The sequence below is a fragment of the Scardinius erythrophthalmus genome (assembly GCF_964197995.2).
Source record: "Scardinius erythrophthalmus genome assembly, chromosome: 4".
Classification (NCBI taxonomy): domain Eukaryota; kingdom Metazoa; phylum Chordata; class Actinopteri; order Cypriniformes; family Leuciscidae; genus Scardinius; species Scardinius erythrophthalmus.
Genome location: NC_138224.1, coordinates 42,633,021 through 42,647,059, shown reverse-complemented (window position 1 = coordinate 42,647,059; position 14,039 = coordinate 42,633,021). Strand labels below are relative to the sequence as shown.

The window sequence follows — 14,039 nt, the reverse complement described above, 5'->3', positions numbered from 1 at the left end:
TTTCCATTGCAGTGCTTCAAATAGATTGCATTATCTGTAAATGACTGTTCGGTAGGGGCGTGTGCATTCCATCTGTCATCATTAAAGGTCATTATATTTATTTTTAAAAAATCAGCTAGACCAAATAATTCCACATGACTTCCCCACGTTCCTGAAAAATACATTTTAGACTGTGTCAAATAATCTTTCATTGATCTGTCCTCTTCTCTTAAATATTTCACAAATTTAGAACTGTTATCTTCCAGATGTTTAACAACTGCACGCCTGATTTTCAGGTGTTTCTCTTGATTGCCGCATACTGCATGTGCTATTGATCTAAACAAGCAATTACCGTCTCCTTTAATGCCCTTTGTTTTACACGGTACTCCTAAAGAACACACATTTGTGGCTTGAACAACAACGCTTTCATTAGTCAGCTGTAAGCATGCACACAGAGCATCCTCATCTGCATATGTTAACGGTTTGAAACTAAACTCAGTATTTACTGTAGGGCCAATAATGATATCATCATCATCCATTAATAAATTATCATGTAACTTGCTTATATGTGAAATTTTGGACTTTGTCTGTACACGTCTATTTTTCTTACTTGAATTCACACAGGTGTCAACCGATTTGCACATAGTTGCTGGTTTGTCTACACGTGTTTGTTTACCAGTGTCTGCGACACACTTACTCTGCTTTGTTGCTCTCGTACGTGAAACTTGTGTGACGCTTTTTTTAACAGACTTACATGACCTTGTCTCAACAGTTAAAGGTTTGGAACTTAACTCGGCATTAACTGTAGGTCCAACAATGACATCATCCATTAATACATTGTCATGCAACTTGCTCACATGTGAAACTTTCGACGTGGTCTGCACCCGTTTATCTTTCTTACTTGAATCCAGACATGTCTTAACAGATTTGCACATAGTTGCTGGTTTCTGTGCACATGTTCGTTCACCAGAGTCTCCAACACACTTACTCTGCTCTGCTGCACTCGTAGGTGAAACTTGTGCGACGTTGCCTTGTTGACCAGACCTACATGAACGCATCTCAGCACTCGTTGCCTTATCGATTACTGTTGCTGTCACACCCGTCACTTCAAATGATTCTCCCTGACCTTTCAGTGATGTGGCAAGGTTATCAACATGATAAAACAACATGTAAATGTCGTCACAATAAACTACTACGCTTGTGCCTGCATTAGACTTAACCATACCTTTATCATCACGTGAATGGGAATCAACCACAGCAAACATTGACCCTGCCTTTATAACTGCACAAATGTAGCCATAAATGTTCAACAAACATGCATCAGACTGAAACAGGGCCCTCTGAAGTGCATCCTCTATAGACATGCACACACCTCTCAATGCACCATCATACACATCATTACCAAAAACACCACTCAGAGAATCTGACATCTTTATTGAGAATGTTGTGTTGAAGAGTGTGTGCACAGTTGGCAATTCTGGAACAGCAACATAACCACGCCATGCTGAATCATTGATCTTCCCCTGTAAGTCCATGGATGTGTACAGGTCATCTCCATGCAACAGAACAGCATCCAGGTCATCTCTTGTCCACGTCAGCACATCCTTCAGCACACTCATCATGACTGCTGTGATGCTGTTTGCTGCACACTGTCTGCCACGGTTGAAACCAAATCTGGAATCAGCTTGATGGAAGGAACCCTGTAAGACTCTCTGTGGAAAATAATCAGAGTTATCGACATCAAGAGATGAACACATCGGAAGGTTATTGGAATCCATTGAAACATTATTGCAAGCCATTGAGGGGTTATTGTAAACCATTGAGGGATTATTGTAAACCATTGAAAAATTATTGGAACCCATTGAAAGGTTATTGGAAGTCATTGGAAGGTTATTGGAAGTCATTGGAAGGTTATTGGAAGTCATTGGAAGGTTTTTGGAAGGTATTTGGAAGTTTTTGGCAATTGCCGGAAAGTTTTGGAAATCCAGGCTCTCGACAGTAGAACCAGAGAACGATGCCTTTTTTTCAAGAGGAGGCATAACCTCAGCCAACTCCATGGAGGAAGTGAGCAGAACGCGCTCAGCATTCCTCCTCTTTGCCGCCCGGGACCGACGGAAACCCTTTCCACGTGGCATCTGCAATTATATGAAAACACACAGACATATACAGACATATATATATATATATATATATTTATTTGTGCCCTTAATTTGTACATCCTTTTTGACAAAAACGTTCTCCTGAACACATTACAAATGTGTTTACATTCACAAAAATACACGGGTACAAAAATAATTTTTCATTATAACTAAATTACCAATGACCAATTGATTCAATTAACTTGTAAACTGTAAAATAAAGCATGTATTTAACTTCTACACAATGCCTTGTATTACCTATATTTTCACATAGATAAAAAATAGTTTACCAGGCCTTACCTTAGATTACTTCTGAAAGTCTTCTGAAACACAAGGAAAAATCTCAAATTCAGTTCACACAACATTAATAGACAATTAGTCACCAATTATGATAATCAATTATAATAATCAATTTCAATGAGTATCAGTATTTGTTTCATTAAAAAGACAAACTCATAAAATTCATTAAAAATATATATATAATTAGTCTTTTCAATCTATTAAAAATGTACTACATTACACATTCACCAAATAATCACTATTAAAAATATTTGAGCTTTTAATGATTTTATATTGTAATCATTTCACAGTTATTCTCCACATTAGAAGCAAATTAATCTCAGTGGCATCATTTCAAAGACAGGGCTTAACCTAAACCAGGATTAGGCCTTAGTTCAATTATGATATTTAAGTAGGTTTTATAAACATGCCCTAGAAAAAACATTACTAGTGTGCATATTGAGACAAAACAATGATATTAAATAATATATATTTTGATAATATAATATATATTTTAAGATATGTCTAAAATCACTCAAACATGCATTTTACCCTTGGACTAGCTTAAGCCTTGAATGTGAAACCAATGGAGTAAATTTTAAATATTTAATTGAGGATAGGAGCAGAATGCAACTCAATGCATATATTTATAATATTTAAGAGTGCTGGCCTACATAATTAGAATACGTAAAGTAGCACAGAGGCAACACTATACACTTTTATTTGCACAGACGTGTTTCTACGCATGCCATCACGCAGATCGTCAAACTTCATTAAATATTATTTCTCGTAAGGTTCGAGTGGTGTCGTGTGTGTGTGTGTGTGTGACAGAGAGGAATTAGAAACAAGCAGAATGTGGTTGTTTGTAAAGCACACGCATCATCATGTATCTGTTTTAAAACTAAGCTAAGACATAAATCTGAAATTATCTTAATCAATATAGAATCGCTGGAGAGAATCTATAACACAATATCACATAAATTAAACAAACTGTTATGCGTAGCGTGCCAAGTTGATGCTTCATCTGCAATACAAACTGGTTTACTCTCGCACATCACGGGACCAGACTGTAATCGCAGCTTTGCACTTAAAAAAAAATGCATTTCATCATATCACAAATGCAATTAATTGTTCATCGCTAAGCTAACACATATGTATCTGTTACACTATATAGTGTCTGTATAGAATTAATAGTAGAATGAAGTAGAGAAATAATAACAAATAATATTTTGTAAACCAGCTGTTTCGTTGCAGTAATGAAACAAAACACATCAATACAAATGTCAGGATCCCAATGAACACTTAAATTAAAACATAACAAACCAGTATATAATACATACATGCACGTAAGCGTGGCCAATGTGGCAAAAATATCATATAACGATTATTTAAATAAAATAAAAAATCACAATTAACAAATTTATCACAGTTCTTTTTATGTTGGTTTTACCATTTTGCAAGTAACTAATCTCCCTATTTTTTAAACAAAACATTACAAGGTAACAAAAAGTAACAAAAAAAAATAATTGCAAGCATTTAGGCCAAAGTGGCAAACATAAAAATCGTTGTCAATATTTTCTTTGTTATTAAAAATTACAAACAAAGATACACATTGCATATACACACCAAAATATTCAAATAAACAATGCTTTATATATTATTATTACTTTTCACCTACAGTAGGTGTTAAACAGTAACATTAAAATACAAAAATAAAACACTAAATTGACTTTACTGTATTTATAGATTGATTCGTATTAAAGCTACTAGTAAAGTTCTCAGTCAACAGCAAATAGTTATTTTCTCCTAGTCCCCATTGACTTCCTTAGTATAGTTTTCCCTACTATGCAATTCAATGGAGGTCAGCAACTTTATGGATAGATACATTATTCAAAATATCTTATTTTGTGTTCAGCACAAGAAAGAAATTAATACAGGTTTGGAGCAAATTTAGAATGAGTAAAAAATGACACAATTATCATTTTTGAGTGAACTTTTCTTTTAATGATAAGCCGAAACATGTTTATTATAAGGCTACTCTGTCACTTTAAGACCTGCACGCGACGCGTCTAATACACGCATGACTCGCACCCAGTTTTCTCTCAAATGTTTTCTTGCTTTCACTTTAGTCATAAACCAAATGTGTTTACGTAAATCTTTTATTGACAAGTATTGGCTTAATAAGACACAAAGACAACTTAGTCCATTAACCAAGGCGCTGTTTAACAGGCTTTAAGTGTCTAACATACACTTCGGGTTTAATGCGCTCAGAAACACGCATGAACAGCGCATCAGCACACGAATGAAATATTTAACCATGCAAATGCAAATAATGCCCTTTAGTGAATTGCAGTGTCCCGTGAGTGTAACTCTACCTCTGCATTAACATGTGATGTCAATGCACGTCGCGTTGTACAGTGGCGGAAACGCCAGAAAACTGATAAAATGTGTGCTACTATTGCATGATAATATATTTCTTCAAAAGTAGATCGTGAACGTATTTTAATCATCTACGAACAAAACTCGTACAATCTGAATTCATTCCGATGAATGAATCTGAATATTGTTTACATGGACACTAAACGTGATCAAAAAGCATTCGCACTACAAATGACAACCGGAATATTTACCTCACAGAACAATACGCACTTTAGTCTGTCGCATTTCGTGTTGTTTTCTTATGAATCATGATAGGCTCTCTCAAAATGGTACAAATACGCACATTCCTACACGTACTGAACTAAAGTTAATGCTCTCTTCAACGACCACAGGATTCGAGAATAACATATTTTCAAACGAATCATACCTTCAAAACACCTCATCTATACAACACACTACATATAGGATTATTTTAAAATACTTTTGCATGCTATTTTGTTAAGATTAACGTTAGCTTTACAACACCACAATGAGCAAACCTCATTAAATTAAAACACCAACTAACGCCTATTTCTCACAAATAAACATACACGTCAACTAATATACACATACTTCAAATTATGTTAGATATATTATGAATAAGCAATAATAAATACTGATTAATAAGATTATATAGACAACACATGAGAGCACGTTCTTACCGTTAGAGAAATGGGAACACAATAACTTCCTACCAACCGGAAATGTTCTCTCTGCCAACAGTCGCAGCTCCCCCAGTGGCTGGGATCTGGGAATGAATAAACATTTACCCTCCTTGCATACATAGCATAACTTTTACTTTATTACATTAACATAACTGACCATTTATTCACCAGGGGTCTCATTTATAAAGCGTGCGTACGCACAAAACGGGGCTGGAAACGTACGTACGCCAGTTCCCACGCAAAGGTTGTGATCTATAAAAAACAAACTTGACGGGAGAATATGCGCACCTTTAAGCAAACATTGAGCCGTGCGTACGCACATTCTGGAGACAAAGGGAATTGGCGACACCGATGGTGAGCTGGAGTTAATTGTCTTTTTGGTCACTTTTAGACAGAAAATCAAAAGAAAATTTAACATACAGAAAAATAATACAAATATAATTTCACTCACCAAGCTTGTCACTTGAAGCAAATATCCATCCCTTCTTAAATGTCCGCGCCAGCGAGCGCATTGGGCCGTTTGAAACTGACGCAAATAACAGTTTAAATAAATAAAATAATGATTTAAACTATGTTTTACTTCTAATATATACATTTAGATTAAATATGCCATTCATATTAATGGAGTTGCACTTAAACATGAAATCATTACTCAGAAGTTACAACATTTTTATATTCAAATTCAGTCAATAGAAATATTTGTTGTGGATGCAATGTTTTTGAACACTTTTCCTCTGGCATGCTGTGTTTTAATGTTTTAACCACAGAGAAAACTGCTTATCATGATAATACCAGATTGTCTGAGAAAATAGTTTCGTGCAAATAATGCCCAAGGCCTATCTGTTTCCATTAAAAATATCAATTAAAAATACAATACGGCCAGTGGAAAAGATTGAGAAAAACTTTCTCTGAAATGTATTTAACACTATTTGATGTATGTATTCAAAAACAAGGCAAGGATAGGCAACAACTTGATTTTTATTAATGTAATGTGTCTTGTACCGTTAAACGTTATCACGTGTATGAATAATCATATGCAAATGATATGCAGATGAGGATCTGCATAGTAAAATAGGCGTTGTAAGCTGTTCGTGGTCATTCCACAAAATTGGTGCCTTTTGTGTCCCTGAGAAATAATCAGACGTAGAATTACTATAACAACAAATAAATTTGTGATTTAAAAACATAATAGTACTATGTATTATTTCCTCAAGATTACATTAAATTAAAGTCATTTATATATTATTTTAAATAATAAAAATTGCATTTATGCTGATAATGGTAAAGTTTTTGGCCTGTCCCTCCCTGTGATTGTTCTTTTTCAGCAGGACTTTTAATTTGCAAATTGAACACAAAATTATACAACAATCACATTTTCATATTTTTCTAAGTATAGTGTCACTGTTAAGCAATGTTTTGGCATAAATATACATTATTTTTAATAAAATATAAATAATTTTATCGGTATCCCCTGATTTCATGTCATGCCTGTTACCCTCACCAAACACCCCTTGTAAAATAATGGTACATTCCTGTGACATCACTTCCAGAAAGTTACATCATCTCTCATTCATTATTCCAACAGTTAGAACACAAGCAAGTTTCTCTCTCTCTTCTATAATACTCTATTTTGATGATTTATTAGGTTTAACTGAGGTGCGGACATCATGCAATGTCAAAACTGTTACTGATTGTTAAAGTATAAATTTAAATTAATGTAATCAATATCTACAAGTAATATCCTTTCAAAGTGTACAACATGTGCTTTTGTGGCCTTGCCCTAATAGCTAGCAATTAGCAAATTAGCTTGAATTTGTCAAACCTGTTACTGTCAGGCCTGTTACTTTTGTATAGTAACAGGTTTTGACATGTGGGGTAACAGGGATGACATAGATTAGGTGTCACCTTAGCCACACTGTTTTTAAAGTTTATCGGTGTAAATTGCTAACATTTTTAAAGGTCATCCTGGGTGTTTTATTGAGCTAATGCCTATATCATTTAGAGTTGGTATTGCTGGTGCATCTGTATCATCTCAGGGAACCGAGGTTACGCTAGCATGCAGGGATGCCAGATCAACCCCTTGGCCTGAAAGAGGAGGTCCCTCCTCACTGGTATCAACCATGGAGCAGTGCTCGTCAGCTGCATCAGAACTGGGAACCAGGCTTGGTTCGTCCAGAGCGGAGCCACAAGTAGCACTGCGCATCCGTTTTCCCTGATTCGCCCTAATACCTGCGGTAAGAGCGTGACGGGGGGAAAAGCATAGAGCAGGCAGCGGGGCCAGATGTGAGCCAGCGCATCCCTGCTCTTGGAGAAAAAGTCCGAACAGTGAGCATTTTCCTGAGACACAAATGGGTCTACCTTCGCTCTGCCGAATATCTTCCACAGCAGTTGGACTGTCTGCGGATGTAAAGACCATTCCCCTGCCAGAACATTGTTCCTGAACAGTCTGCCTGGTCCTACATTCAGGTGACCTGGCACGTGCGCTGCTCTCAGCAAGCGCAGATTATGCTGAGCCCAGATCAGGAGGCGTTCCGTCAGCCTGTAAAGGCTTCGGGATCTGATACCTCCTTGGGAATTTATATAGGCCACCACCGACATGTTGTCCGATCGGACCAAGACGCGGTATCCTTTTATTTTGGGACAGAAAACGCCTCAGCGCATTGTCAACTGCCATAATTTCCAGGCAGTTTATGTGTAGAAGCTTTTCCCGTTCTGACCACTGGCCAAAGAACGGTCTGCCCTCGAGCAGCGCTCCCCATCCCGAGGTGGAGGCGTCCTTGGACACTACCTTCACACTCGAGGAAGTCCCCAGGCTTACACCTGACCTGTACCAGTCGGTCGCTTTCCAAGGTTTCAGAGCTGAGATGCATTTTTGATCTACCTTGAGGCATAAGAGACCGGAGGTCCACGCTCGACGCAGTACTCGCGCTTTAGCCAGAACAGGCCAAACGGCAGGACTTTGTTTTTGACACCAAACTTTGCATGTCTCATTGTCACTTCACTCTGACCACATCACATCAGTTTTGTGACTGCGCCACCTACTGGTCAAAAGTGATAATCCATTAAATCATATTTTTAATTACTTTTTATATGATTTTTCAGCCATTTCGCCTAAAATCATACTTTTTCGTACTCCTCCTAGACCGTTTGTCCGAATTTCACCAAAATCGAATCGTATCATCTCCAGACCGTGCCGACTAAAAGTTATGTATTTCGTGTCGATTGACGAAACTGTTTTCATATAGCGCAGCAGCAAAGTTGAGGCATGATGCTAAAAGCACTATTCAGGCTTTATCTCTGCAATGCCTTGACATATTAACACCAAACTAGTTATGTGTCATTGTCACTTCACACTGACCACATCACATCAGTTTTGTAACTGCTCCACCTATTGGTCAAAAGTGATAATCCATTAAATCATATTCTAAATTACTTTTCATATGATTTTTCAGCCATTTCATCTAAAATCCTCTTTAAATGTATTTAATTGCTCATTGTTCCAGTTGGTCTGACACCTTCAGCCAAGTTGGCATATCCTGTCATCTGCTTGCGCTTGGCCCCGATAATTGCTGCTTGCAGCTATATTTATTATTATTATTCTTCCGCCATGGGAGTCTATGGCAGCCCATAGAACCGATTGCGGGAAAGTTGTTTTGGTTTGACATTCTGATAGAGGACCGTCTCAACATTAAATACACCAATTTTGGTGTTTCTAAGTCATTCCCTCTAGCGCCACCACCTGTCCAAAGTTTCACTTTTATTTTGCTAATAACTTTTGAACCGTAAGGCCAATCAGCGAAATTCTTTTTTCCTCTGATTCCTGAGCTCATGGCGATTCGATTGCACCCTATGACGTCATTTGCCGTCATAAAAATATGGCCGCCATCTTGAATTTTCAAAAAAAGCTACTTTTTCGAACTCGTCCTAGACGGTTTGTCCGATTTGCACGAAAATTGAACCAGATCATCTTCAGGTAGTGCTGACAAAAAGTTATGGAATTCAAATGGATTCGTCAAACCGTTTTCAATAAACGCACAAATACATTTTACGTAGCGCTAGCAAAAACAGTCGTAAGGCCGTATCTCCGCAACGGTTTATCGTATTCAGACCAAACTTGGTACTTGTACTCACAAGCATGACCTGAGGCTACATGCTGTGTTTCGGCGCAGCGCCACCTACTGGTCCGGAGATATGAAAAATGGCTATTTTTGCTTATAACTTCTGAACAGTTTGTCCAAAAATCATACAATTGGTCTCGTTAGATTCAGGGCAACATGCCGAGTCGACTGATATCCAATTTGACCATATCGGTCATTTTGGCTGTCGGCCATTTTGAATTTTGTGCTAAAATTCTGTATTTTATGAACGCATGAACGGATTGTTACGAAATGTGGTATGGGTCATCAGCACAATGCCCTGAATGAGCCTGAGAAGTTTCGAAACAGCGCCACCTAGTGGTGAATTTTTTTTTTCAAATGCTTATAACTTTGGGTGTGGTCGACTTATTTTCACGAAACTCATCTTTTTAGACTCCTGAATCGTTGCCGAGTCCTACGATACCAAACATGCTAGGTTTCGCCTTACGGTTTGTGTAGCGTTGTGATTTAGCGCTTAAAAAACATTTGGCTATATCTTTGAAACCGCTAGTCCGATCGAGACGAAACCACCGTCAGAAGTTTGGAAACATAGGTCGATAGCTATACGCCAATGCCCAAATGCGAAAATATTGATGTTTAGGGGTACTAATTTCCAATCAAAGTCATGTGTCAGTCATTTTTTTCGTGTTTTTTCATATAAATGTCTATAACTCCGAAGCGAATTGAGATATTTTCACCAAAATTGACACACATATGTATGGGCTCACTCTGAGGACACGTAAAAAAAATTGTGGGACTGAGCCTCTTGGTGGCGCTATAATTGAACAAAATATGAAATTCCCATTGACTTCAATACAGTTTTGTGAAATAAAATGCTATACTAAACAAATGCATTGGTGTAATATTACGAAACTCAGATTGTGTCATCAGCACCATCCCCTGAAGGCAACCAAAATATTTCAAGACAGCGCCACCTAGTGGTCAAAAGTTATAACAAAATTTCCAAAAAGGCTAATAACTTTTGAATAAATCTGGCTATTGAAATGCCACGGGTCTTAATAGATTCCTTGGGTCAAGCCGAGAACATAGATACCAAGTTTTCCTTATTTGGCCAAACTTCCTGTCCGCCATCTTGATTTTCATTCAAAACCTACTTTTTCTAACTCCTCCTAGACCGTTTGTCCGATTTTCACCAAAATCGAATCGTATCATCTCCAGACTGTGCCGACAAAAAGTTATGGATTTCGTGTCGATTGATGAAACCGTTTTCGTATAGCACAGCAGCAAAGTTGAGGCATGATGCCAAAATGACTATTCAGGCTTTATATCTGCAATGCCTCGACATATTGACACAAAACTTTGTATGTGTCACTGTCTCCTTACTCTGACCACACCACATCAATTTCGTAACAGCGCCACCTTTTGGTCAAAAGTGACAATCCATTAAATCATATTTTGAATCACTTTTTACATGATTTTTCAGCCATTTCGCCTAAAATCCTCTTTAAATGTCTTTAATTGCTCATTGTTGCAGTTGGTCTGACACTTTCAGACATGTTGGCATGTCTTGTCGTCTTATTCTGCTTGGCCCCGGTAATTGCTGCTTGCAGCTATATTTATTATTATTATTAGGGGCCAAGCACCGAAGGTGCGGAGGCACCTATTGTATCTGTTCCGTTTCTTATTATTAGGGGCCAAGCACCGAAGGTGCGGAGGCACCTATTGTTTTCGTTCCCGTTCTTATTATTATTAGGGGCCAAGCACCGAAGGTGCGGAGGCACCTATTGTTTTCGTTCCCGTTCTTATTATTATTATTATTATTATTATTATTATTCTTCCTTCTTCCGACTGGGAGTCTATGGCAGCCCATAGAACCGATCGCGGGAAAGTTGTAATGATTTGACATTCTAATAGAGGACAGTCCCAACATTAAATACACCAATTTTGGTGTGTCTAAGTCTTTCCCTCTAGCGCCACCAACTGTCCAAAGTTGCACTCATGTTTATGCTAATAACTTTTGAACCACAAGGGCTAGAAACAAAATTCTTTTTTCCTCTGATTCCTGAGCTCATGACGATTCGAATGCACCCTATGACGTCATTTTTCGTCATAAAATTTTTTCCGCCATTTCGAATTTTCCGAAAAACCTACTTTTTCGAACTCCTCCTAGGCCGTTGGTCCAATTTCCACGAAAATTGAATCAGATCATCTTCAGACCATGCCGAAAAAAAGTTATGGAATTCGTGTTGATTCATCAAACCGTTCTCGAATACCGCGCAAACAAATTTTACGTAGCGCTTGTGAAAACAGTCGTAGGGCTGTATCTCCGCAACGGTTTATCGTATTCAGACCAAACTTGGTACATCTCATCACAAGCATGACCTGAGGCAACATGCTGCGTTTCGGCGCAGTGCCACCTACTGGTCCGGAGATATGAAAAATGGCTATTTTTGCTTATAACTTCTGAATGGTTTGTCCAAAAATCATAAAAGTGGTCTCGTTAGATTCAGGGCGTCATGCTGAGTCGACTGATATCCAATTTTCCCCGATCAGCCATTTTGGCTGTCGGCCATTTTGAATTATGTGCTAAAATGCTGTATTTTATGAGCGCGTGAACGTATCGTTACAAAACTTGGAAGGGATCATCAGCACGATGCCCTGAAGGAGCCTGAGAAGTTTCGAAACAGTGCCACCTAGTGGTGAATTTTTTTCACCAAATGCTTTCAAATGCTTATAACTTTGGGTGTGGTCGACTTATTTTCACGAGACTCATCTCATTAGAGTCCTGAATCGTTGCCGAGTCCCACGATACCAAACATGCTAGGTTTTGCCTTACGGTTTGTGTAGCGTTGTGATTTAGCGCTTAAAAAACATTTGGCTATATCTTCGAAACCCCTAGTCCGATCGAGACGAAACCACCGCCAGAAGTTTGGAAACATAGGTCGATAGCTATACGCCAATGCCCAAATGCGAAAATATTGATGTTTAGGGGTAGTAAATTCCAATCAAAGTCATGTGTCAGTCATTTTTTACGTGTTTTTTCATATAAATGTCTATAACTCCGAAGCGAATTGAGATATTTTCACCAAAATCGACAAACATATGTATGAGCTCACTCTGAGGACATGTAAAAAAAATGGTGGGACTCAGCCTCTTGGTGGCGCTATAATAGAACAAAACATGAAATTCCCATTGACTTCAATACAGTTTTGTGAAATAAAATGCTATACTAAACAAATGCATTGGTGTAATATTAGGAAACTCATAATGTGCCATCAGCACCATCCCCTGAAGGTATCCAAAATATTTCCAGACAGTGCCACCTAGTGGTCAAAAGTTCTAACAAAATTTACAAAACTGCTAATAACTTTTGAATAAGTTGGCCTATTGTAATGCAACTGGTCTTAATAGATTCATTGGGTCAAGCCGAGAACATAGATACCAAGTTTTCCTTATTTGGCCTAGCTTCCTGTCCGCCATCTTGATTTTCAGTCAAAACCTACTTTTTCGAACTCCTCCTAGACCGTTTGTCCGATTTTCACCAAAATCGAATCGTATCATCTCCAGACTATGCTGTATAAAAGTTATGGATTTCGTGTCAATAGACGAAACCGTTTTCATATAGCGTAGCAGCAAAGTTGAGGCATGATGCTAAAAGCACAATTCAGGCTTTATCTCTGCAATGCCTTGACATATTGACACCAAACTTTGTATGTGTCATTGTCACTTCACTCTGACCACATCACATTACTTTTGTAACTGCGCCACCTATTGGTCGAAAGTGATAATCCATTAAATCATATTTTAAATGACTTTTTATATGATTTTTCAGCCATTTCATCTAAAATCCTCTTTAAATGTATTTAATTGCTCATTGTTCCAGTTGGTCTGACACCTTCAGCCATGTTGGCATATCCTGTCATCTGCTTGCGCTTGGCCCCGATAATTGCTGCTTGCAGCTATATTTATTATTATTATTATTCTTCCTTCTTCCGACTGGGAGTCTATGGCAGCCCATAGAACCGATTGCGGGAAAGTTGTTTTGGTTTGACATTCTGATAGAGGACCGTCTCAACATTAAATACACCAATTTTGGTGTTTCTAAGTCATTCCCTCTAGCGCCACCACCTGTCCAAAATTTCACTTTTATTTTGCTAATAACTTTTGAACCGTAAGGCCAATCAGCGAAATTCTTTTTTCCACTGATTCCTGAGCTCATGGCGATTCGATTGCACCCTATGACGTCATTTGCCGTCATAAAAATATGGCCGCCATCTTGAATTTTCAAAAAAAGCTACTTTTTCGAACTCGTCCTAGACGGTTTGTCCGATTTGCACGAAAATTGAACCAGATCATCTTCAGGTAGTGCTGACAAAAAGTTATGGAATTCAAATGGATTCGTCAAACCGTTTTCGATAAACGCACGAATACATTTTACGTAGCGCTAGAAAAAACAGTCGTAA

The 14,039-nt window shown here is 37.9% G+C and overlaps 1 protein-coding gene across 1 annotated transcript; it reads right to left on the bottom strand.

Moving 5' to 3' along the window:
- Positions 1 to 1,393: 1,393 nt before the first annotated feature.
- On the bottom strand, positions 1,394 to 5,999 carry LOC308690040 (uncharacterized protein). The gene is made up of 4 exons (XM_081364270.1): positions 5,931 to 5,999; positions 5,477 to 5,562; positions 2,418 to 2,440; positions 1,394 to 2,114 (listed from the first exon to the last, which is right to left on the bottom strand). The coding sequence occupies exons 1-4, from the start codon at positions 5,989 to 5,991 to the stop codon at positions 1,901 to 1,903; spliced, it is 384 nt and encodes a 127-aa protein (XP_081220396.1). The 5' UTR covers positions 5,992 to 5,999; the 3' UTR covers positions 1,394 to 1,900.
- Between the last annotated feature and the right edge of the window lie 8,040 nt (positions 6,000 to 14,039).